At 43.3% G+C, this 26,139-nt stretch overlaps 1 protein-coding gene across 1 annotated transcript in view; it reads right to left on the reverse strand.

Moving 5' to 3' along the window:
- Positions 1–26,139, reverse strand: part of KIF16B (kinesin family member 16B) — a 293,315-nt gene that overhangs the window by 15,296 nt on the left and 251,880 nt on the right. Inside the window, exon 25 of the mRNA XM_082645904.1 lies at positions 25,558–25,641. Coding sequence (XP_082502030.1) covers positions 25,558–25,641 — 84 coding nt within the window. The remainder of the gene's footprint in view (positions 1–25,557; positions 25,642–26,139) is intronic.

Raw genomic sequence — 26,139 nt, forward strand, 5'->3', positions numbered from 1 at the left:
TCATTTACTGCCATTTTCATCTTTGATTAGCAATTTTTTTTCTTCTTGATTTCAATAACGGTTTCTTAATTTTACTTATAAATAATATGAGACAGGTGATCTCAATTAGAAAACAGACTAGAGAAAGTTTTGGTTTTTTTCTGGTTGCCTGGAATGACTATTATATATATAAATGTAAACACATTGCAGTGAACTGCTGGGAATAAAAATAAGGCTATCTAAAAATGGATGGGAGTCTTACAAGGGCAAACAATAAAGATAAAAAGTCATATGGAATTGGAACAAACTGATGTTCTTCTCCATTTGTTCCCCCCCAAATATTGTCTCAAAGGGCTGCAACAACGCTGCTTCATTACCACTATGAAATGTATGTGGCGTGTATAGAAGAGAAAAGGATTGTCAAGGGAAAACAACAGCTGGCGGAATTCAGAAATAAAGGTTCAGTTTACGAAGGCAACAAAGGAGGGTGTGGAGGTTGCCTGGCACAGGCCACGATGAGCACCTTTCATCCAAGAAAAGCACGACTTACCTAGAAGACAAATCTGAACGAATGGCGTGAAGGGAACTGAAGCATCTTCAGGAAAGCCTAACGCCAACTGGGAGGGGCTTCATAGGAGAGAAAAGATAATTCCCCAATGTTGATATAAACAGTGAGCAGAAAACTTGGTGGAGACAGGACAGAGACAACAGTTCTCAAACAAAAGCGCAGGAAGAATTCTGATCGTGTCTTTCCGGCTGCTGCAGCAAAGAAAATGTATGAAGAGGAGCCACACTGACCTCGATGGAAAGAAACAAAATGGACTATTTCCGGAAGCAAGAAGCCAGGCCTTCAGCTTTATAGTAACACTAGAAGATACAAAAGTAACCAGCGGAATGTTAAAGCAAGGGATGGCAGGGTGAGGTGGGACATGTAGCACAATGCTTCTCAAACAATCTGCAGGGAACGACTAGTTAAGGAGGGAGAAGTGATAAGCAGAGGAGAGGAAAATGAGAGGGGGACCCGGCCAGGAGGCTCGGCACAGGCAAATGGGATCCCAGAAAGAAACGGAAAAACCCTAAAAGAGGAAATGATCACAAAAATCTCCCAGAGATGAAGGATGTGAGAGAGAGAGTCCATGCAGACAGAAGCCTGCAGAAGGAAGGGTGATCACCAAGCAGAAGAACCGTGAGCACTCTGAACACCGGGGACAGAGGGAGGGAGGGAGACAGAATCATGTCGCATCCAAAGGATCAGGAATCGAAATGGCTTTGGACCGCTTGACAGCAGCATTGGAATCAGAAAACAAAGAAGCAACCCTTCTGAACTACAGAACGAATATATTCAACTAATATATTCTATCCAGCCAGGGGGCAGGTGAAGAAAGACCTCAACAGACATGTCTCTAGAAACGTACCTCCTACACGTCCTTTCTTATTTAGGAAACTACTAGGGATGTGCTCTGTCAAAACGAGGGAGTAAGTCAAGAAAGAGGAAAACACGGAGCACAGGGGAAACACCTGGAGAGACATCAAAAGAGGTTGGAGAAGGGAGGTCAGGGCGAATGTGACCCAGGCTTACTCCAGCACATCCATAACTGATTTAAAACCAAGTTTCAAAAACTATATACACACACACAAAAGAGCAATAGGTTCTCTCTCTCTTACACACATACACACACACAGCAAAATGGTCAGGAAGGATATACACCCAACCCATAAGAGCAGTTTGAGATCCTCTGAGAGCAGAGACTGGGGTCACTTATTTGGGGATGGTCTTGGACACAGATGCAAAGGGGTGGAAAAGCAAGAGAGAGAAAACAAGAGAAGCCAACGCAGGGGGGTGCTGCCGAGCAGGTCACCACGGTGCATGACGGGGCCAGTCCTGCTGGGGACTCTGAGCAACAGGGAGACTGTGCTTCGCATCGTCCCTGGAAAGGAGGGGAGGCCGGCAGGTTCACCCACAGACTCGCAACCCTCCCTGTGCTCCCTCCAGAGCCTCAGCTCCCTCTGGCCCCGGGCTGGCGTTGGCTTTGGAGGAGGCCGACGGGGAAGAGCTGAGAGACCCCAGGGGATGCCACCAGCACAGGCTGGAACTGCCAGGCCACGGCCAGTGTCACAGGGGGTCAGGGGCCAGGGAACAGCACACGGCATGTATCAGCTGTGGGACGGGCCTGGGGCTGGCGGTGACGGAGGGGACCCCGGCCGTGGCTGTAAGGAGGGGGCCCAGCTCAGCGGCCCAGGCTACCCACGCTGGGAGCCAGGGATGCGGAGTCCGTCTCTGCTCCTAGCTCAGCTGCTCTTCCTCCCAAGCGCTCTCACTGTGTCTTTAGCGTATGGCTTTCTGATAAGGACTTTTTGATTACGCAGCAAGCTTACTCATTATATTCCTAAGGCTCAACAGGCATTTTTAAAGGACTTTAAATACAAGTTTTATTGCAACCTTAGGGGATAACTCAGGCGGATGTGGCTCACGCACTGGGCCTAAGTGAATCTGTCATCAGATGACTGCAGAGCATTCAGAAGACAGAGAGGCGCCCATGAGCTCCCCACCCCACCACGGTCTCAGCTGACACCCACCAACCAAGCGGGACTGTGGCATCTCGGCAGGAGAAGCCAGGACGGCTGCCAGGGCAGAGCCCCGGGCCTGGGCTGCTCTGCAGTCACTTCCAGGAGCGCCTGTGCTTTCTGTTTTTACAAGAGTGGATTCTTATTTTATTCTCTTACATAACTCTACCTATAGAATTATATCTATACACAATACTGAATTATATCTAAAACTGACATCTCTACACTTATTACTTATACAGTTATAACCTACGTTTATGTTCACCTATATAACTATACTTATAACTGCCTATAATTATATCCACATAATATAATCTATAGTTAAATCTATATAATATCTTATCAGATCATGCTTTACCCTATTTGTAATTAACAATGTATCATTGCATGTCTCCTCCTCACGTGATGACTAACACGATTGTGATGCATCTACAACAACACAATCAGGGGCCCTAAAGGACAATCTGGGTCCCAGGAAGGGACTAGAACCTCACAGGGACACCCTTTTATCTACACCCAGGACAATGTGTGCACTGGGGGAAAAGAAAAAGTAGCAGCTTCTGGCAGCAACGAGCAAGCCTAACTGAACAAACACGAACACTGCTAGAAATTAATGATATAAACATGACACTATCGTACACATGACTCAAAAGAGTCACTAATTCCAAAACAATTTTAGTAACTTGGCGTCACCGGAAGGAGGCAGGTGTTCTTCCACCATCCATCACGGCTGTTCCTTCCCTCCACTTTTAGCTGTGTTTCCATCTGACACTCCCCCTGGGGCCCAGGAGCTAATTAAGTGCTTTGGTTTAGAAGACCCTTCCTCCCCATGCCTGTTGTGCCGCAGCATGAATGTGAGATGGCAGGGGCAGCCGCAGAGGGAGAAAAGATGAAACAGCATCTCGTGATGCAGGGTAAACAGTGAGGCCGGCAGGAACTTGGAGCTCACACGTGTGTCCGAGCAAGGCGGGCCAAGCTACCTCCAGGTACGGGCGACGCAGGAGGGAGCCCAGGCTGCCTGCCCCACGCATCCACGCCACTCGTGATGCCTGCTTCTGTTAAAGAGGCAGGGAGACATTTAATAAAAGAAAACAAATAGCGATGCCTCGCTGTATCTAGGAGGAGAGCAGGAACAATCCTACAGCTGTGGTTTAACTCTGCAATATTCAAGCTTCGTTTCATTTTGCTTTTAAAAGTAACCCCAGGAAGTGAAAAATGTTCTGTACTGAACTCCACAGCAGAGCACGCCCAGCTCTTAAGCTTGCTGTATTGAGCCACGATGCGTTCCTTTCATCTGATGCTATTTCCATAAGGAGGAAAGTGCTGGAGAATCTCTGTTGTATTTGTCAAGCCCCCAAACACCTTGTAGGCGAACATGGGTGCCAGGAAGATGACAGATGTTACTGATTTAATGGGGACTGCACATGAGGTGGGACTGTAACTGGGATTGATGTTAGAATCTCAAAAGCCTCAAAAATGGAAAAATGACCACTGCAGCCGTATCTGGGGTGAACGGAAATGGCTTCTGTCGCGGTTAGTTTTATGTGTCGACTGGGCTGGGCCATGAGGTGCCCAGATATTTGGTCAAACGTCATCCCGGTGTGTCTGTAAGGCTGTTTCTGGAGGAGATGAACATCTGAGTCAACAGACTGAGTGGCGCACGCTGTCCTCCCTCGTGTCGGTGCGCCTCATCCACTCGGCTGAGCAAAAAGGCAGACGCTTTCCGAGTAAAAGGAACTCCTGCCTGACTGCGCTGAGCTGGCACAGCCGTCCTTCCTGTCTTTGGGCTTAAATGGAAATGTCAACTTGCAGAATGGAACCACATCACCGGCTCTCCTGGTTCTCGGGCCTTTGGGCTCGGACTGGACCCACACCACTGCTCGCCCTGATCTCCACCTGCCGACTACACATCTTGGGACTTCTCAGCCTCCAAAACTGCACAAGCCAATTCCTTATAACAAGTCTCTTCCCACGTACACATCCTGCTGGTTCTGTTCCTCTGGAGAATCCTGACTAATACAGCTTCCAAACCCTAAGTTAGTGAAGTGGTTAAAAAAAAAAAAAAAAGCACTATTTCAGTACCATGAGTTGTGTGTAGAAATGCAGAATTCACAGATTTTTTGTGTGTTTTTTTGTTTGTTTGTTTTTTGGTTTTTTGTGGTACGCGGGCCTCTCACTGTTGTGGCCTCTCCCGTTGTGGAGCACAGGCTCCGGACGTGCAGGCTCAGCGGCCATGGCTCACGGGCTTAGTTGCTCCGAGGCATGTGGGATCCTCCCGGACCAGGGCACGAACCCACGTCCCCTGCATCGGCAGGTGGACTCTCAACCAGTGCACCACCAGGAAAGCCCTCACAGATGTACTGAATACTAAATCTCACCGTCTTGTTAAGATTAATGTTGTGGGTCTTGGGCACAGCTCTCATTCAACTGAGAGGCAACTCATGCTGACTCTAGCTCCTGTGTAATCCTTCCACTTTCCTCCACCCCAACTGCCATCACATCCTCCTTCAGGCCACCGTCATGTCTTATCTGGAGACAGTGATAGCCTGGCCGTTGCTCTTCCGGCCTCCGCCTCCTTGCTCCTGCCGTTCTCTCCACGGTAGTGAAATCTCACCCCTACACTCCTCTGCTTAAAGCACTCCATGGGCCCCTCCCTGTCCTGTGGTTCAGGTCCAAAGTCACGAAGACGGCTTTACGGTCTGGCTTTTCCTTCCCTGTCTACGCCCACACCAGTCTCATCTTTCCCCAGCAGATTCCTGGATCCCACCCTAGTCTTGTTGAATCAGAATATACTAGAACAAGGTCTGAGAATCTGTATTTTTCAAAAAGCTCCTCGAGCTAATTTCAGAGATCGGCCAGACCGGCTTGGGAACCAGTGTTTTGGGAGTCACGTCCTCTGATAACCACGGAGGTGGTACATGACTATCTGTAGTTCCATGATGAGTCGTCTCTGTTCCAACAGGACCATAAGCTCCTTGAAGACAGGAAGCATTTGAGTGACACATGCAGGACAGGCTCAGTCGGGCACGGGAAGTGGTCCTGAGCGTGGCCAGTGACTGCCAGTCACTGGATTCCTTTAATACAGACAGCAAAGACCATCAGAGGGAGACCACCAGACGCCACGTGCTTCCTCTGAGATGTGAGGGGACAACAGCGCTGCCTCTACTGTGTTCCTGCCCCAGAAAATCAGAGCTGAACTCAATCAAGCCACTCAACCTAACAACTGGTTTTCAGAAAACGCAGGATTAGAGGCGCACGGTGAACGGCACACCATGGGATGCAATTAGCAAAACCTCAAGTGTGAGAATTCACTGGATAAATGACATGGTTTCATCAACAAACAGATGGTGAGAAAAAAGGAGGGAAGGGAAACCTAGAGATTATAAGACACTTTAGAGACACATCAACCAATACTATGTGTGGATATAAAGTGGGTCTTGATTCAAGTACATCTATTAAAAAGAAATGAGAGGGCTTCCCTGGTGGCGCAGTGGTTGAGAGTCCGCCTGCCGATGCAGGGGACACGGGTTCGTTCCCCGGTCCGGGAAGATCCCACATGCCGCGGAGCGGCTGGGCCCGTGAGCCATGGCCGCTGGGCCTGCGCGTCCAGAGCCTGTGCTCCGCGACGGGAGAGGCCACAACAGTGAGAGGCCCGCGTACAGAAAAAAAAAAAAAAAAAAAAAAAAAAAGAAATGAGAAAACTGGTGTGGCCTGACCGGGTATTTGTTTATATAAGAGATTAGTTAACTTCTGGTGTGTGTGTGTATACGTGATGACAGTGGCACTGTGGTTATGTTTAAAAAAAAATCCAACAATAAAGAGTGACCATATGTTGGTGGGAATGTAAACTGGTACAGCCACTATGGAGAACAGTATGGAGGTTCCTTAAAAAACTAAAAATAGAGCTACCATATGACCCAGCAATCCCACTCCTGGGCATATACCCTGAGAAAACCATAATTCAAAAGGATGCATGCACCCCAATGTTCACTGCAGCACTATTTACAATAGCCAGGACATGGAAGCAACCTAAATGTCCGTCAACAGAGGAATGGATAAAGAAGGTATGGTACATATATACAATGGAATATTACTCAGCCATAAAAAGGAACGAAATAATGCCATTTGCAACGACATGGATGGACCTAGAGACTGTCATACAGAGTGAAGTAAGTCAGAAAGAGAAAGACAGACATTATATAATATCGCTTATATGCGGAATCTAGAAAAATGGTACAGATGAACTTGCAAAGCAGAAATAGAGTCACAGATGTAGAAAACAAACTTATGGTTACCAAGGGGGGAAAAGAGGGGTGGTGTGATGAATTGGGAGATTGGGATTGACATATACACGTGACTATATATAAAACAGACAACTAACGAGAACCTACTATATAGCACAGGGAACTCTACTCAATGCTCTGTGGTGACCTAAATGGGAAGGAAATCTGAAAAAGAGTGGATATATGTATATGTATAACTGATTCATTTTGCTGTACAACAGTAACTAACACAACACAGTAAAGCAACTATACTCCAAAAAAAATTAATTAAAAAAAAATAAAAAATAGAGTCTTGCTTTTTAAGAGATATATCCTAAAATATTTATGGATAAAATATGATATCTGGCATTTGTTTTAACATAATCCTGTGAATGTGTGTATGTGTGTGTGTGTGTGTGTGTGTGTGTGTGTCTAGTGACTAGAGGTAGAAGTGAAACAAAACTGGTCACATGCTGACAATGATGAAGCTGGGTGATGTGAGAGGGTACATTGGGTTTATTACATTATTCTTTCTGGTTTTATAATATACACTGTCATAAAAACTAAAGTTTAAAAAATGTATAAGTCATTAATTTCTATATCGTGATATCTCAAAGTTCCTTTAATGCACTGAAAGCTGGAGATGGTTGTATAACCCTTTGCAGAGCAGAAATTTGCTAATATAATAGGACTGCATTCTTTGATTCTAAGAATTCTTTGAAACACCTGCTGTTAACAAACCTGACACTCTTAAGTAAAAGCAGTTTCTCTTTTGAGCCAGAATGGGTTGTAAAGGATTGCCAAAGAAGATCCCTCTGCACAAAGGAGAACTGGGGCCATGTCCTGAAATGAAGGTGTTCTTCTCTTTTCCATGGAAATTCTAACCTTATTTTGATGCTAAAATAATATACTCAAGTCCTTCGGCTTCTTCACACTAACTTGACAGAAGATCATCTCAACTTTTCTGTCCGACAGAACGGAGGGGAATTTGGTTTTAGTACAGTAGAAAGTGGTAGAAAGTACAGAGAGAAAGAGGTGGAGGAAGAGGCAACCCATATAGAGATTTCGTAAGTGACTCTTGAAGAAAAAAACCTTTACAAATCATACCGACGGTGTAATTAAACGTAGCAACAGGTCACTTAGAATATCCTAAGTGATACTACAAGACACATGAACATGAAGGTCCTCTGAACCAAGCAGCAGTGTGAAAAAGTCTTTGTAGTAATACATGAAAGTTATAGGGGAAAAGGATCTTTACAACTGTTTGTCAATTACATCAGTATTCCACCTGGCCTCTCACCTATTTTATAGTTATGTGTGATTACAAGAGATTTCCTTCCTGGTTTCCATGTTCAAATGTTTTAATTTACAAAGGTGGTCTGCTGGGTGGGCACCTCATTAATTTGCATACTCTGAAAATCACTGATTCATAAAGACAGACATCTACCTTGAGTTTGGAGAGAACAAGTGAATAAAAATGGTGCTTGGTAAAGATAGATAAAATAGTGACTTTCAAATTTCAGAGTAATGAGTGAGTCACTCTTAATGAAATATACATTATTATATGCTCAGCAGTGGAGAAAATATGTATGAAATATATAATTTGTTTTGATGATGATTACCTTCCTTTTAATCATAATTAAACCTCATACTCTTAAGAAAAATGTATACTAGTGCCAAATCGACTCATCCATCCATCCATCCATCCATCCATCCATCCATCCATCCATCCATCCATCCTTCCTTCTTCCCTCCTTTGTTTAGCAAAGCAATTAAGGGACAAGAGAAAAATAAGAGGATGGAGGGAGGACAGAAGTGACAGAAAAATGAAGATAGAAAAGGAGGAAATGAAGGAGATTATAAATGCATGATGACTGCATTTATAAAAAATTTATAGGATTCTTAAATAAACTTTATTTTCAAGAGCAGTTACAGGCTGACAGAAAAATGGAGAGGAAGGTAGAGAGATCTCTCATATCCACCCTTATCCTCACATACACACAGTCACTATTAAATTCCCACACCAGAAGGTTCCATTTGTTATAATCAGTAACCTACACAGACATCATTATCACCCAAAGTCCGCAGTTCACATTAGGGTTCACTCCTGCTCATTCTATGGGCTTTGACAGATGTGTAATGACATGTACCCACCATGACAATATCATACAGAGCAGTTTCATTGCCCTAAAAACCCTCTGTGCTCCACCTACTCATTCCTCCTCACCACTAACCCCTGATCCTTTGACTGTGTCCATAGTTTTGGCTTTTCCGGAATGTCACATAGTTGGAATCATACAGTATGTAGTCTTTTCAGATTGGCTTTTCTCACTGAGTTTAACATATTTAAGTTTCCTCCATTTCTTTTCATGTCTTGATAAGCTCATTTCTTTTTAATGTTGAGTACTATTTCACTGTCTGGATGTACCACAGTTTATTTATCTAGTCACCTACTGAAGGACATCTTGATTGCTTCCAAGTTTTAGCAATTATGGATAAAGCTGCTATAAACATTCATGTGTAGGTTTTTGTGTGAACATATGTTTTCAACTCATTCGAGTAAATAGCAAGGAGTGCAACTGCCAAATTGTATGGTAAGAGTGTGTTTAGTTTTATAAGAAACTTCCAAACTGTCTTCAAAAGTGGCTGTATCATTATGCATTCCCACCACCAATGAAGGAGAGTTCCCATTGCTCCACATCCTCACTAGCACCTGATGGCCATGGTGTTCTGGATTTTGGCCATTCTAACAGGTGTACAGAGATATCTCATTGTTATTTTAATTTGCAATTCCCAATTGACATATAATGTCGATTAACATCCTCTTATATGGTTATTTGCCATGGGTATATTTTCTTTGGGGAAATGTCTGTTCAGGTCTTCTATTTTTTTAATTGGGTTTTTCATTTTCTTACTGTTGAGTTTTAAAAGTTCAAAGTACGTTTTGGATAAGAGTCCTTTATCAGATGTGTCTTTTGGAGATATTTTTTCCCAGTATGAGGCTGGTACTCTCATTCTCTTGGCATTGTCTTTTGTAGAGCAGAAATTTTTAATTTTAATAAAGTCCAGCTTATCAACTATTTCTTTCATGGATCATGGATTTCATGTTGCGTCTAAAAAGTAATCACCATACCCAAGGTCATCTGGGTTTTCTCCTATGTCACCTTCTAGGAGTTTTAGAGTTCTGCATTTTACATTTACGTCTATGATCCATTTTGAGTTACTTTTTGTGAAGGGTATGAGGTCTATGTCACGAATCTTTTTTTTTGCATGTTGATGTCCACTTGTTCCTGAATCATTTGTTGAAAAGACTATTTCTGTTCCACTGTATGCCTTTGCTGCTCTGCCTAAGATCAGTTGACTATACTTACGTGGGTCTATTTCCGTGCTCCCTATTCTGTTCCATTAATATATTGGTCTATTCTGTTGCCCATAACATACTGTCTGGATTACTGTAGCTTTATGGTTAAGTCTTTTTTTTTTTTGAATTTTTGAATTTTTATTTATTTTTTATACAACAGGTCCTTATTAGTCATCAATTTTATACACATCAGTGTATACATGTCAACGCCAATTGCCCAATTCAGCACACCACGATCCCCACACCCCCGTGGCTTTCCCCCGCTTGGTGTCCATATGTTTGTTCTCTACATCTGTGTCTCTATTTCTGCCCTGCAAACTGGTTCATCTGTACCATTTTTCTAGGTTCCACATATATGCGTGAACACATGATATTTGTTTTTCTCTTTCTGACTTACTTCACTCTGTATAACAGACTCTAGATCCATCCACATCTTTCCAAATGACAAAATTTTGTTCCTTTTTATGGCTGAATAATATTCCATTGTATATATGTACCACATCTTCTTTATCCATTCATCTGACGATGGGCATTTCGGTTGCTTCCATGTCCTGGCTGTTGTAAATAGTGCTGCAGTGAACACTGGGGTGCATGTGTCTTTTTGAATTATGGTTTTCTCTGGGTATATGCCCAGTAGTGGGATTGCTGGATCATATGGTAATTCAATTTTTAGGTTTTTAAGGAACCTCCATACTGTTCTCCATAGTGGCTGTATCAATTTACATTCCCACCAACAGTGCAAGAGGGTTCCCTTTCCTCTACACCCTCTCTAGCATTTGTTGTTTGTAGATATTCTGATGATGCCCATTCTAACTGGTATGAGGTGATACCTCATTGTAGTTTTGATTTGCATTTCTCTAATAATTAGTGATGTTGAGCAGCTTTTCATGTGCTTCTTGGCCATCTGTATGTCTTCTTTGGAGAAATGTCTATTTAGGTCTTCTGCCCATTTTTGGATTGGGTTGTTTGTTTTTTAATGTTGAGCTGCATGAGCTGCTTATGTATTTTGGAGATTAATCCTTTGTCGGTTGATTCATTTGCAAATATTTTCTCCCATTCTGACGGTTGTCTTTTCATCCTGTTTATGGTTTCCTTTGCTGTGCAAGAGCTTTGAAGTTTCATTAGGTCCCATTTGCTTATTTCTGTTTTTACTTCCCTTACTCTAGGAGGTGGATCAAAAAAGATCTTGCTGTGATTTATGTCAAAGAGTGTACTTCCTACGTTTTCCTCTAAGAGTTTTAGAGTGTCCAACCTTACATTTGGGTCTTTAATCCATTTTGAGTTTATTTTTGTGTATGGCGTTAGGGAGTGTTCTAATTTCATTCTTTTACATGTAGCTGGCCAGTTTTCCCAGCACCACTTACTGAAGAGACTGTCTTTTCTCCATTGCATATCCCTGCCTCCTTTGTCATAGATTAGTTGACCATAGGTGCGTGGGTTTATCTCTGGGGTTTCTCTCCTGTTCCATTGATCTATGTTTCTGTTTTTGTGTCAGTACCATATTGTCGTGATTACTGAAGCTTTATAGTATAGTCGGAAGTCAGGGAGTCTGATTCCTCCAGCTCCGTTTCTTCCCCTCAAGACTGCTTTGGCTATTCGGGGTCTTTTGTGTCTCCAAACAAATTTTTTTTTTAATTTATTTATTTATTTATGGCTGTGTTGGGTCTTCATTTCTGTGTGAGGGCTTCCTCTAGTTGCGGCAAGTGGGGGCCACTCCTCATCACGGTGCGCGGGCCTCTCATTATCGCGGCCTCTCTTGTTGCGGAGCACAGGCTCCAGACGCGCAGGCTCAGTAATTGTGGCTCACGGGGCTAGCTGCTCCGCGGCATGTGGGATCTTCCCAGACCAGGGCTCGAACCCATGTCCCCTGCATTGGCAGGCAGATTCTCAACCACTGCACCACCAGGGAAGCCCTCCAAACAAATTTTAAGATTTTTTGTTCTAGTGCTGTAAAAAATGCCATAGGTAATTTGATAGGGATTGCATTGAATCTGTAGATTGCTTTGGGTAGTATAGTCATTTTAACAATATTGATTCTTCCAATCCAAGAACATGGTATATCTCTCCATCTGTTGGTATCATCTTTAATTTCTTTCATCAGTGTCTTATCGTTTTCTGCATACAGGTCTTTTGTCTCCCTACATAGGTTTATTCCTAGGTATTTTATTCTTTTTGTTGCAATGATAAATGGGAGTGTTTCCTTAATCTCTCTTTCAGATTTTTGATCATTAGCGTATAGGAATGCAACAGATTTCTGTGCATTAATTTTATATCCTGCAACTTTACCAAATTCATTGATTAGCTCTAGTAGTTTTCTGGTGGCATCTTTAGGATTCTCTATGTATAGTATCATGTCATCTGCAAACAGTGACAGTTTTTTTTTTTTTTTTTTTTTTTTCCGATACGTGGGCCTCTCACTGTTGTGGCCTCTCCCATTGCGGAGCACAGGCTCCGGACGCGCAGGCCCAGCGGCCATGGCTCACGGGCCCAGCCCCTCCGCGGCATGTGGGATCCTCCCAAACCGGGGCACAAACCCGCATCCCCTGCATCGGCAGGCGGACTCTCAACCACTGCGCCACCAGGGAAGCCCTAACAGTGACAGTTTTAATTCCTTTTCCAATTTGTATTTCTTTTCCTTCTCTGACTGCCGTGGCTATGACTTCCAAAACCATGTTGAAAAACAGTGGTGAGAGTGGACATCCTTGTCCTGTTCCTGATCTTAGAGGAAATGCTTTCAGTTTTTCACCATTGAGAATGATGTTTGCTGTGGGTTTCTCGTATATGGCCTTTATTATGTTGAGGTAGGTTCCCTCTGTGCCCACTTTCTGGAGAGTTTGTATCATAAATGGGTGTTAAATTTTGTCAAAAGCTTTTTCTCCATCTATTGAGATGATCATATGGTTTTTATTGTTCAATTTGTTAATATGGTGTATCACATTGATTGATTTGCGTATATTGAAGAATCCTTGCATCCCTAGGATAAATCCCACTTGATCATGGCATTTGATCCTTTTAATGTGTTGTTGGAATCTGTTTGCTAGTATTTTGTTGAGGATTTTTTTTTTTTTTTTTTTTTTTTTTTACGGTACACGGGGCTCTCACTGTTGTGGCCTCTCCCGTTGCGGAGCACAGGCTCCGGACGTGCAGGCTCAGCGGCCGTGGCTCACAGGCCCAGGCGCTCTGCGGCATGTGGGATCTTCCTGGACCGGGGCACAAACCCATGTCCTCTGCATCGGCAGGTGGACTCTCAACCACTGCGCCACCAGGGAAGCCCTTGTTGAGGATTTTTGCATCTATATTCATCAATGATATTGGTCTGTAATTTTCTTTTTTTGTAGTATCTTTGTCTGGTTTTGGTATCAGGGTGATGATGGTGGCCTCACAGAATGAGTCTGGGAGTGTTCCTTCCTCCGCAAGTTTTTGGAAGAGTTTCAGAAGGATGGGTGTTAGCTCTTCTCTAAATGTTTGATAGAATGCACCTGTGAAGCCATCTGGTCCTGGACTTTTGTTTGTTGCAAGATTTTTAATCACAGTTTCAAATTCACTACTTGTGATTGGTCTGTTCATATTTTCTGTTTCTTCCTGGTTCAGTCTTGGAAGGTTATACCTTTCTAAGAATTTGTCCATTTCTTCCAGGTTGTCCATTTTATTGGCATAGAGTTGCTTGTAGTAGTCTCTTAGGATGCTTTGTATTTCTTTTTTTTTTTTTTTTTTTTTCCGTACGCGGGCCTCTCACTGTTGTGGCCTCTCCCGTTGCGGAGCACAGGCTCCGGATGCGCAGGCTCAGCGGCCATGGCTCACGGGCCCAGCCGCTCCGCGGCATATGGGATCCTCCCAGACCGGGGCACGAACCCGTATCCCCTGCATCGGCAGGCGGACTCTCAACCACTGCGCCACCAGGGAGGCCCAGGATGCTTTGTATTTCTGCGGTGTCTGTTTTAACTTCTTTTTCATTTCTAATTTTATTGATTTGAGTCCTCTCTCTCTTTTTCTTGATGAGTCTGGCTAATGGTTTATCAATTTTGTTTATCTTCTCAAAGAACCAGCTTTTAGTTTTATTGATCTTTGCTGTTGTTTTCTTTGTTTCTATTTCATTTATTTCTGCTCTGATCTTTATGATTTCTTTCCTTCTGCTAACTTTGGGTTTTGTTTGTTCTTCTTTCTCCAGTTCCTTTAGGTGTAAGGTTAGATTGTTTATTTGAGATTTTTCTTGTTTCTTGAGGTAGGCCTGTACAGCTATAAACTTCCCTCTTAGAACTGCTTTTGCTGTATCCCATAGATTTTGGATTGTCGTGTTTTCATTGTCATTTGTCTCTAGGTATTTTTTTGATTTCCTCTTTGATTTCTTCAGTGATCTCTTGGTTATTTAGTAACGTATTATTTAGCCTCCATGTATTTGTGTTTTTTACGTTTTTTTCCCCGTAATTCATTTCTAATCTCATAGCGTTGTAGTCAGAAAAGATGCTTGATATGATTTCAATTTTCTTAAATTTACTGTGGCTTGATTTGTGACCCAAGATGTGATCTATCCTGGAGAATGTTCCATGTGGACTTGAGAAGAAAGTGTAATCTACTGTTTCTGGATGGAATGTCCTATAAATAACAATTAAATCTATCTGGTCTATTGTGTCATTTAAAGCTTCTGTTTCCTTATTTATTTTCATTTTGGATGATCTGTCCATTGGTGTGAGGTGTTAAAGTCCCCCCACTATTATTGTGTCACTGTAGATTTCCTCTTTTATAGCTGTTAGCAGTTGCCTTATGTATTGAGGTGCTCCTATGTTGGGTGCGTATATATTTATAATTGTTATATCTTTTTCTTGGATTGATCCCTTGATCATTATGTAGTGTCCTTCCTTGTCTCTTGTAACATTCCTTATTTTAAAGTCTAGTTTATCTGATATGAGTATTGTTACTCCAACTTCCTTTTGATTTCCATTTGCATGGAATATCTTTTTCCATCCCCTCACTGTCAGTCTGTATGTGTCCCTAGGTCTGAAGTGGGTTGCTTGTAGACAGCATATATATGGGTCTTGTTTTTGTATCCATTCAGCAAGCCTCTGTCTTTTGGTTGGAGCATTTAATCCAGTCACCTTTAAGGTAATTATCAATTTGTATCTTCCTATGACCATTTTCTTAATTGTTTCAGGTTTGTTTTTGTAGGTCCTTTTCTTCTCTTGTGTTTCCCACTTAGAGAAGTTCCTTTAGCATCTGTTGTAGAGCTGGTTTGGTGGTGCTGAATTCTCTTAGCTTTTGTTTGTCTGTAAAGCTTTTGATTTCTCCATTGAATCTGAATGAGATCCTTGCTGGGTAATCTTGGTTGTAGGTTCTTTCCTTTCATCACTTTAAGTATATCATGCCACTCCCTTCTGACCTGTAGAGTTTCTGCTGAGAAATGAGCTGTTCACCTTATGGGAGTTCCCTTGTATGTGATTTGTCATTTTTCCCTTGCTGCTTTCAATAATTTTTCTTTGTCTTTAATTTTTGTCAGTTTGATTGCTATGTGTCTCGGTGTGTTTCTCCTTGGGTTTATCCTGCCTGGGAAGATCTGTGCTTCCTGGACTTGGGTGGCTATTTCCTTTCCCATGTTAGGGAAGTTTTCGACTATAATCTCTTCAAATATTTTCTTGGGTCCTTTCTCTCTTCTCCTTCTGGGACCCCTATAATGCGAATGTTGTTGCGTTTAATGTTGTCCCAGAGGTCTCCCAGTCTGTCTTCATTTCTTTTCATTCTTTTTTCTTTATTCTCTTCCACAGCAGTGAATTCCACCATTCTATCTTCCAGGTCACTTATCTGTTCTTCTGCCTCAGTTATTCTGCTATTGATTCCTTCTAGTGTAGTTTTCATTTCCGTTATTGTATTGTTCATCTTTGTTTGTTCTTTAATTCTTCTAGGTCTTTGTTAAACATTTCTTGCATCTTCTCCATCTTTGCCTCCATTCTTTTTCCGAGGTCCTGGATCATCTTCACTATCACGCATCTGAATTCTTTTTCTGAAAGGTTGCCTATCTCCACTTCATTTAGTTTTTTTTGTGGGGTTTTATCTTGTTCCTTCATCTGGTACATAGCCCTCTGACTTTTCATCTTGTCTATCTTTCTGTGAACGTGATCTTTGTTCCACAGGCTGCAGGATTGTAGTTTTCTTGCTTCTGCTGTCTGCCCTCTGGTGGATGAGGCTATCTAAGAGGCTTGTGCAAGTTCCCTGATGGGAGGTACTGGTAGTGGGTAGAGTTGACTGTTGCTCTGGTGGGCAGAGCTCAGTAAAACTTTAATCTGCTTGACTGCTGATGGGTGGGGCTGGGTTCCCTCCCTGTTGGTTGTTTGGCCTGAGACAACCCAACACTGGAGCCTACCTGGGCTCTTTGGTGGGGCTAATGGCGGACTCTGGGAGGGCTCACACCAAGGAGTATTTCCCAGAACTTCTTCTGCCAGTGTCCTTGTCTCCACGGTGATCCACAGCCACCCACCGCCTCTGCAGGAGACCCCCCAACACTAGCAGGTAGGTCTGGTTCAGTCTCCCCTGGGGTCACTGCTCCTTCCCCTGGGTCCCAATGCACACACTACCTTGTGTGTGCCCTCCAAGAGTGATGTCTCTGTTTCCCCTAGTCCTGATGAAGTCCTGCAATCAAATCCCACCAGCCTTCAAAGTCTGATTCTCTAGGAATTCCTCCTGTTCCTGGACCCCCAGGTTGGGAACCTGACGTGGGGCTGAGAACCTTCACTCCAGTGGGTGGACTTCTGTGGTATAAGTGTTCTCCAGTCTGTGAGTCACCCACCCAACAGTTATGGGATTTGATTTTACTGTGATTGCGCCCCTCCTACCATCTCACTCTGGCTTCTCCTTTGTCTTTGGATGTGGGGTATCTTTTTTGGTGAGTTCCAGTGTCTTCCTGTCGATGATTGTCCAGCAGCTAGTTGTGATTCTGGTGTTCTCGCAAGAGGGAGTGAGAGCATATCCTTCTACTCCGCCATCTTGGTTCCTAATCCTATGGTTAAGTCTTGAAGCTGGGTACTGTCAGTCCGCCCACTTTGTTTTTCTCCTTCAGTATGGTACTGGCTATTCTGGGTCTTTTGCCTCTCCATATAGACTTTAGAATCAGTTTGTCCACGTCCACAAATAACTTGCTGGGGGACTGCACTGAATCTATAGACCAAGTTGGAAGACCTGATATCTTGACAATATTGAGTCTTCCTATCCATAAACATGAACTACGTCTTCATTCGTTTAGTTTTTTTTATTTCTTTCATCAGAGGTTTTATAGTTTTCTTCATATAGATCTTAAACATATTTTATTAAATGTTTACCTAAGTATCTAATTTGGGGAGTGCTAATGTACATTCTGTTGTGTTTTAAATTTCAATTCCCCTTTTTCATTGCTGGTATATAGGAAAGTGATTGACTAGGATATTAACCTTGTATCCTGCGATCTTGCCATAATTGCTTTTCAGTTCCAGGAGACTTCTTGTCAGTTATTTTAGATTTTCTACAGAGACAATCATGTCACCTGTGAATAAGAGTTTTATTTCCTCCTTCTCAATCAGAATAACCTTTTATTTCCTTTTCTTATCTTACTGCGTTAATTAGAACATTGTTTAATTTTAAAAGTATGCTGTAAGTCACCACACAGCGATTGGAATGTAGCAATTTTTAAAAGAAGAATGATCATTTCTAGTGTTTGCTATGTACCCAGCACCTATCCAAGTATTTTACATGTATTATCTCATTTAACCTTCACAACAACTCTCTGAAGTGGGTACTATTATTATCCCCATTTTAAGGATGAGAAAAACTGATCCACAGAGAGGTTAAGAAACCTGTTTAACATTACCCAGTCAGTAAGTAGCAAAGCAAGGATCCACAACTAGGTCTGCTGGACTGTATAGTATATGTTTTTAACCATTATCCTGTATCAATTTGGGATGTATTATGGGCTAGGGCTTATGTCTTGTACAGGTGTTTCTTAAACACCACTCTCATTTGCTCCACTGAGCAACTCTGAAAGTTAGCTCTTCTTATCCCTGTTTCACGATGAGAATGATGAAGCTCAGAATGGGTAAGTAACCAGCCCAGTGGCCTACTGCAAAGTGGCATTTAAACCCATTTATGCATGTGCTCTGGTTTTGAAAATGCTTTTTATCAGAACAAATATGTGCTATTTGCTATTCAGTGCAGCTTTAACTGATCATTCAACCAACACTTACTGAGGGCCTGTTAACGGCCAGAAACTGTTCTAGGCATGGAGGAGACAGAAGTGAACAAGGCAGCTGGAAACCCTGTCCTCATAGAACTTACCTTTTAGTAAAACATAAAGCATTTAAAAACAAAACAAACTGACAAACAAAAAAATCCCCCCAACCACTACAAAGTGCTTGACCAAGAAGCCACAGAGGCATCTGGTGGGGAGTGAACGGGCAGGGCTCTCCGAGGAGAGGACGTCTGAGCTGAGGGAGGTGCTCCAGCCTCGGAGATGCTTCTGCTGACTTAATCCCAAGTCAGTAACGACATGAAGACCCTGACTGCCTGCTTAGAGCTTTAGATGGGGAGCTCAATGATGGAGAAGAGTTTTCCCACTTGCAGTGAGTTTTGAGTCCCTGAGTTGTTAGCCATCAGCCCACACAGGATGCCACGTGGGGAAGGGGAAAAACACCAGAGTAAAACTGACAGTATGGCAGGCACTTTGCCTGTCCCTCCAGCCTCCATCTGGGTTTGGAAGTTGATCCTCCTCTCCTTGGAAACACGTGTTTCAATTTTGGTTTCTTCTTAATTAAACCAAAGACTCTGCATGGAAACCAACGTGGGATTTTCCCTCCAGATGGGGACTCGCTCTTCTGATGTGACCATCAAGTGCCAACTTACACTGATATGGAAGGACTTCTGTTGTGTAAAATGATCTCTTGATGGGCACTTTGCCTCTGGAGTTCATTCTTTCTCAGACTTCCTTCTTCCCCTTATGGCACCACTTACCTACAGTATACACACTCCATCGTGTAATTCTAACAATTCCATGGAGCAGATATTATTTCTGCCATTTAACAAGTAAGGAACTAAAGTTTAGGGAGGGAACTAAGGTCACAGGACACTGGAGTAGTCTCACAGAGCTGGGTTGCAAGTGCAGGTCTGACTCTAGAACCTTCTGCATTATTCCCATACCACATGGAGTTTCCCATCTCCTTCCCGAATCTTCATCCCAGATCACAGCAATTTTAGCCCCTCTGACCTCACGAAGCACCACAATGAAACAGCCCCCAAAGTCCAGCTCAGTCTCCTCCTACACAGCGACAGCCACGTAACCCCCTTCAAAAATGCTCTGTGATCAACAAATCACAGAAAACAGTCACTGCTAATACGAATGACCATATAACCAGAAAAAGTAAAATACATAAAAACATAAATGAGGAGGGAAACAGTTCTTTCTGTGAGGTATTTCTCATTCTCTGCCTACGTTTGGTAATGGTTCCATCATCATCCGTTCTGTAAGATCAGCAAAGAGTAGATGGAAGGACTGTTCAGTTAAGCACAGAACTGCCAGATACCTTTCATGTGCCAAACGAGTGAGAAAATGCAAGGATTTTCACCTCCTGAAATTTATTGTGAAACTGAAAGGATTCAACCTATACAATGTCTAAACCAAAATGATTCTATTGTTGGAAATCAAAGGTTTGAAAGTAACATAAAACTGAAGTATCAACAGAAGGAGACACTGCTGTTAGTCAGAAAAGCTGGGCTGTGCAGGGAAGTGGCAGCTGGTGCTGGGCAGGGGGACGTAGCACTACGGCAGCCGCTGTAACACCCACGTTGTAAGGCAGGTAAGGCATGGGAACTACCAAGACTTTTATTTTGAAAACAACTCCTCATTTAGTTCACGGTTCCGTTAGAAAAGACACCTGTGAGCTCTGGGCATCTCTCTATGGTAAGAAAAAGTGATGAGATGCAGCTGAGGGCCAGCCTGGTGCTCACAGCTAAGCTCGGTATTCTCCTGTCAAGAGCAGACAGCTCCAAAGGACAGCAAGACCAGGCGAGGCTGCTCTGTGACCACGAGCAAGACAGAAAAAATAAAAACCAAAAAACACTCCACAATCATGTCTGAACACAAAAACATAAATACTGTACAAACCATGAAAATGATCAAATACCCCCCTCCTCTGGCTAATAGGATGACTGCTGTGTTTCTTATCAATCACAGTTTTAACCTCACTCTGTTCTTCTTGCTTTCCAGGTAAGAATTATTAAGATACCCCATCAGAGACTTAGCCCAACGTCCAATCCAGAGCAAAGCCCGCTTGCTTGCACTCTGCCCTGAATCACCCAACCCAGGGCCAAGTCCTATCATAAGGTCTTGGTAACACCTTGCTGAGATGCCCCCTGCTTCCCATGGTATCTGTTCTTTCTTAGTGCAGGGAATTAATAAATCTAACACATTGTTAAAAAAGTAGGTGTATGTCTGGGGGTCACTGGCCGAAAGGCACTGACATTTGTCAGGCAGAGGCTTGGGGTACATCAGGCGTGCTGGGGATGCCACAGTGGGCAGCCTCACTGTCAGCAACTCGGGAGACACAAAAGAGAGCCGAGCGGCTGTGAACAGCAGCCGTGTAAACGCAGAGGAACTGTGCTCCTTTGATAATGATCCTAGGCCTCTCCTCTTTCTCACACTGGACAGTAGCTTGACCGTGATTCAATCATCAGAAAGCATTTCTACATTTCAGATGACAATTTTACAGGGTGAAAGAAAGGCTGGTGTTACACCATGAGATTCCTGGTATCTTCCAGGTATCACCATGAATAATAGTCACATAATCGTAGTGTCTTTGCCCTCAGAAATTGATTTTGCAAGTAGATGTAACAAACTGAGGTGCTCACATTGCTACACTTCATGACTGCAGGTGGGGGGCGTTCTTGTGTCCTCCCCTGGCTCTTAAAGCAGACCTGAAACGTGCTGGAAGGCGCCATCACTGTAGCCAACTGTCCTCATCACCACGACCACTTTCATTCACCACGGCACCACCTAACATTTCGGAGTGCTTCCCTCTGTACCAGAGGCCGTGTGATGTCCATGATCTTATTTAACCCTCAGGTCAACTCCTGGAAGACGGTGGTTATTATTTGTCTTCATTTGTCAGTGATAAAGGACACTGACAGTGACATTAACTCCAAAGGAGCAAAGCCAGGATTCAAGACCAGGATGAAGAGTCCCAGGCCCATGCTCTAAGCTTCCACACTATTTTTATCCATCTTAATAATGCTCTAGCCAGTGACATGAAAATGGGGAAGAAGTGGTCTTGGGCTGCTGCCTGCTCTAGTACTTTCAAGAAAACGTCCAAGAAACTTCTCAAGTTCTTACTCCTAAAGGTGGTGGTTTTATTCTTGAAAGTTTTACTGTTTTATTAGAGGATTTCACTTGTTTTCACTAATTACAGTTACTCCTTGAAATGACAGACTACTGAGATGATTAGCAGAAATGTTTCCAAGTAGCTGATAACATTCTCTGGAATTAGTGACCCAAAATGCACCTCTCATCAATCAACAAAAACAAAACAAAAATTCATCTATTTGGGGCTAATATCGGCAGATTTTCTGAGAATTCAGTGAATAATACAGTGAATGTGAAGCACGTGTGAAATATCATGGGAGATGAAGAATTCAATTAGACGTTGATTCTGTTGCCTTCAAGTAACTGAAGAGTATAATAGGGGAGATCTGAGACATAAACATACCTTTTGATACAAGCAAGAAAGTACCAAGAATCTTAAAAGAAGTGGAGGTGAAGTCTCAAGGACATTCCAGAACAAAGTGTGCAGAAGATCCAGCTCTATCTCAAGCTCAGAGTGTTTTGAGGACTAAGAGAAGGAGAATGCCCTGAAAGACACTCTAGTAGAGACTGAGGCTTTGTCACTCACTGGCTACATGACCTTCTTTATCCTCCCCAAGACTTAACTTTCTCACCTGTCAAATGGAGATAATAATAGAAGTCACCTCAAAAGCTGGCTGGAGGAGTAAATGGCATGATATCAAGCCTTTCACTCATGCCTGGCACTCAGTAAACACCCAGTAAATGTGAGACAGAAGTAGTACTATGTGAAAGCCTACGGAATGGCCAATATTCCACCATTTTTGACCTATGACAAGGACAGGTTCAACCTGATGGTAATGGTATCTGGCTTCAAGTACAGTAACAAGCACCGTTCTGCTCCACGTAACTCATCAGACAGAGACTGATGTGATCATTTCCTGTTACCTCCACAGCCTTTTCTGCTGGGTTGTCGTCCGCGTTACAGGAAGGGCTTGGAGGAGCTGAGCATCACGTCACACGTGGGGAGAGCCGCCATCAGAACCCTCTGGCTGCCCGATAGCAGGGTCTGCCCACGATGTGCACATTTACACTGAACGGTTCCAGCGGGGCCGGGACGGCAGCAACAGGGGGTTCCGCCCACGTTAGAAACCTCCAGAGACTCTGGCTCCTGTGGACCAAAAGTGCTTGGCAGCATTTGGGTATGAGATGCAAAGCAGTAACAGGCCAGATTCTGGAAAACCTGGCTCCGGGTTATAAGCTAGAGCAGTCCTGATAACTCTTTGTGGGTGGAGCCTATACACGTTTATCAATAAGAGTGAGTTCTGGAGGCCAAATGTATACTTCGCCACTGAGCATCACCACGTCCTGACTCACTGCTGCCTTTTCCTGGTGCGACACACCCCAACCCCACACGGCTACCACCACACACACCACTAATATTCCTCTCTCCGCGGTGATAAAACTAATCTCTAGAACATCTCGTGACAGGCAGAAATTTCTGATGTTACCCATCATTTTTACAATAATTATTTTAACATTTTTATAAATAGGATTTAACCTTATATAAGTTAGAAAGTAGGTTTCTATGTCTTTCATGTGAAAACATTTGACACTTTTTGTTGATAAACTCAAACACAAGGTCCAAATCTTGCAGCTATTTTAATAGCAAGGAAGATCGAAACACAACTGGATGCTTGCTTAGAACACTGCTCTATGCAGCTCAATCGGCGTGAGGAGGTTTGTAAAGCTGTTTCTGGATTTTAAAAATCAGCAGATCATTCCTTTTGCGCAAACACTATGTATATTGGTGTGTGCCAGTACAAATGTGTCCTGCTGAAATCCACCTTTCTGTACATGCTTACGTATTTAACTATACCTCCAGGTAGAGTTCCATACAGCAATGTAAACATACACTCTTTGAGGACAAGAAGCGTCTCACTCACCTTGATATTCTATGTAACACCTAGCACTGTCCCCAGCAAGTATCAGGAATTAAATCAATGTGTATTGAATTAAATCAAATAGGAAGTTCAGTGACAACCAATGTTAATTTTCACAGAAAAATGCACTAAATCAGTGACTCTTGGTGTTAGATTGAAAATAAAAATCAGAATAGTTGCAGGAAATCAACTCAAGAATCTCAGGTTAACTTTCCAGTAAAGTGAAGCTGAATTACACTCTCTCCTTGCCAAGAACATAATATTCTAAGATTTAACAGTCAACATGAGACGAAATACACTTAATTTAAAATGTAAGCCCCTATATTTCCACAAGGTGTGGGGTATCCATTCTTTATGGGTTAATGCCACAGGTAAACCACAGTCACGGGCAATGGGAGGGATGCTTGTATCCGCAGAGATGTTGACATAAAACTCTGTTTGTCAACAGCTGATGGCTCGGTAGGGCTAAGTGATTAAGCAGGAGATGCTGAAAACACAAACATAGGTTCCACCTGAAAGTACCAAGAATGAAAAGGTGCCCTGAGCTTTGCTTTGACTCTGGAAGCTGGGGTGGAAAGACAAGAGTCCCCTAGAGCAGGGCTCACAAACGCACAGCACACAAACGCCCAATCTGTGGGGCATGGCTGGCACCACGTGCATTTAATTAGAGCCCTGAGTAAGCAGGGATGACAACAGCTATTTCCTGTTAGTTTACAAACTTGTTTTTATACACTGTCGTTCTGCATGTTTCCATTAAAGACAAGTCTGGATAACTGACTGCAGGTAAGGGTTCGAGAAAGAAAACCATCACTAGTTCTACTGTGAGTTTTAAATTGTTTGTATGATACAATTAAACCTTTAAGAGAACGTGGTCAAGCAGGCTCACCACGATAACCTTTCCCTTGAATGTAAGCTCTTCAGTTGGGTATCAGGGTCACACCACCTCATAGGCTGATTTTTAGAGCCCTGCCACGACCCATCCAAACCTCAGTCGTAATACTTCCAGCACCTTTTCAAAGGTGTAATTCTACAGTTTAACTCACAGGCCTGTAAGCATGGCCACACCCTGAAACTCTTCTTTCTTCAGATCACTTCTATACTGAGGATCTCAAGTCTCTAAAATGCCCCTCGTGGACCACAATCTCCTAGTCTTCAATTTCTCCAGGGTCCCCACTCCCCCCTTTTGCTCTCACTGCAACCTCCAGCCTCTGGATGTTTCCCTAAGGCTTGGTTCACTGGTATTCACTGGACTCCATGGGCAGCCATTTCAAACTGGCTGTCTCCAGGAATGAGAAAAATACCGCCGTTTTATGGAGACTTTCACAATTCAGAAAGGGCTGTCTCAGGCCTCCTCTTATTTGATTTCATTTGCAATAGGTCTTATTTTTCTTCCTCTTAAAAGAGTAGCAGAGGGGACTTTGCGAGGCCCCCAGGAAGCTTGCCGACTGGAGTGAGCTATTTGTAACGTTAACCTGCCTGCCTCAGTGGCTCACAGCAGCAAGAGGGTAGCCCATGCCCGCGGGTTACCCGCGACCATGCCTCAGCACACTCTGCCTCGGTAGCATCAGATGCCACCCAAACAAGCAGCTCTAGCCTGCAAAGCAACACCAACTCTACGGAGCAGTCAACAGTGCATGCCAGCAGGGAGGCAGTCAGAAAAACGACAGTTGTGCCGAACCAAAGCTCTCCACGGAGCTGGCTCCGAAGATGAAGTGAAGTCCAACAAAACCTAACCATGACTAAACTAGGTACGTGTCTTTTTGCTTCCAGCCACCTTGAAAAAGTAACAACGATGCAATACTACAAATCTTCAGTTAATTAATTCAAGGCTTTGGCAGCAAGCTTCGTACCCCCAGCCTGTGTTGCGTACCATCTGTCTACGTGAACATTCAGTTCTCACCCACAACCTGCTTCCTAACCCTTGGTACACACGTATCTCCTCAAAACCCAGGAAAACGCTCTGTGGGGCGGGGGGGAAGGACTTATATTTTAAATATATTTTAAATAATTACTTCACAAGCTGCCGCTGCCACCTCCTGCGTTAATGAAGCAGCATCTCTCCATCCGTGAACGAGAGTTAAGTGTTTAAGAGGAAGAATTCTCACTGGTCAATCACATGGCAAATCTTCTGCACACAGAGAAAGAAAAGCTTAATTCCGTTACCTCTAACTGACTCCGCCTCTCAGCAATCACACGTTCATCTTTGTTTCCAAATAGTTTCTTTGGAGGGAATTCAAGAGTCGCGAGCTGAAATACATGTTTTATAAGAGATGCATTAATAGTACACCTGTGACCTTTGGGCTAGTATTAATCCACTATTTGGAATCTCCAACATGGTGGGGGGGAGGGGAGAGAAAGAGGTTGGAAGTTTACAGATGGTAGGGCCTGCCTTGCTTAGCCACCAACCGTGTGACCTTGAAGAGACCAGGCAAGGCTCCACAAGGGTCACCCGAGAGGCAGGATGATGGGGCCTCGAGGGAAGGACAGACTTGAGTCTCAATGTTTTGTCCCAGACGACATAGTAGGCTCTTTGCCAGGTGGTGTTTCACGTGTTTTATTTTTTAAAACACAAGTTTGTTCTTCTTTTAGTCCCCTTCTAACACTAGAATTCAATTATATCTGTGTTGACATGAGAATCTGAAAACTCCACAAGCATACTGCCTGGACATTTTGTAAAAGAGTTGTGTAAACTTTCCATATTGCCTTTTCTCAGCTACTACTGCAAATGCAGATGGCCCATGTGAA

The sequence above is a fragment of the Mesoplodon mirus genome (genome assembly GCF_964341445.2).
Source record: "Mesoplodon mirus genome assembly, chromosome: 15".
Lineage (NCBI taxonomy): Eukaryota > Metazoa > Chordata > Mammalia > Artiodactyla > Ziphiidae > Mesoplodon > Mesoplodon mirus.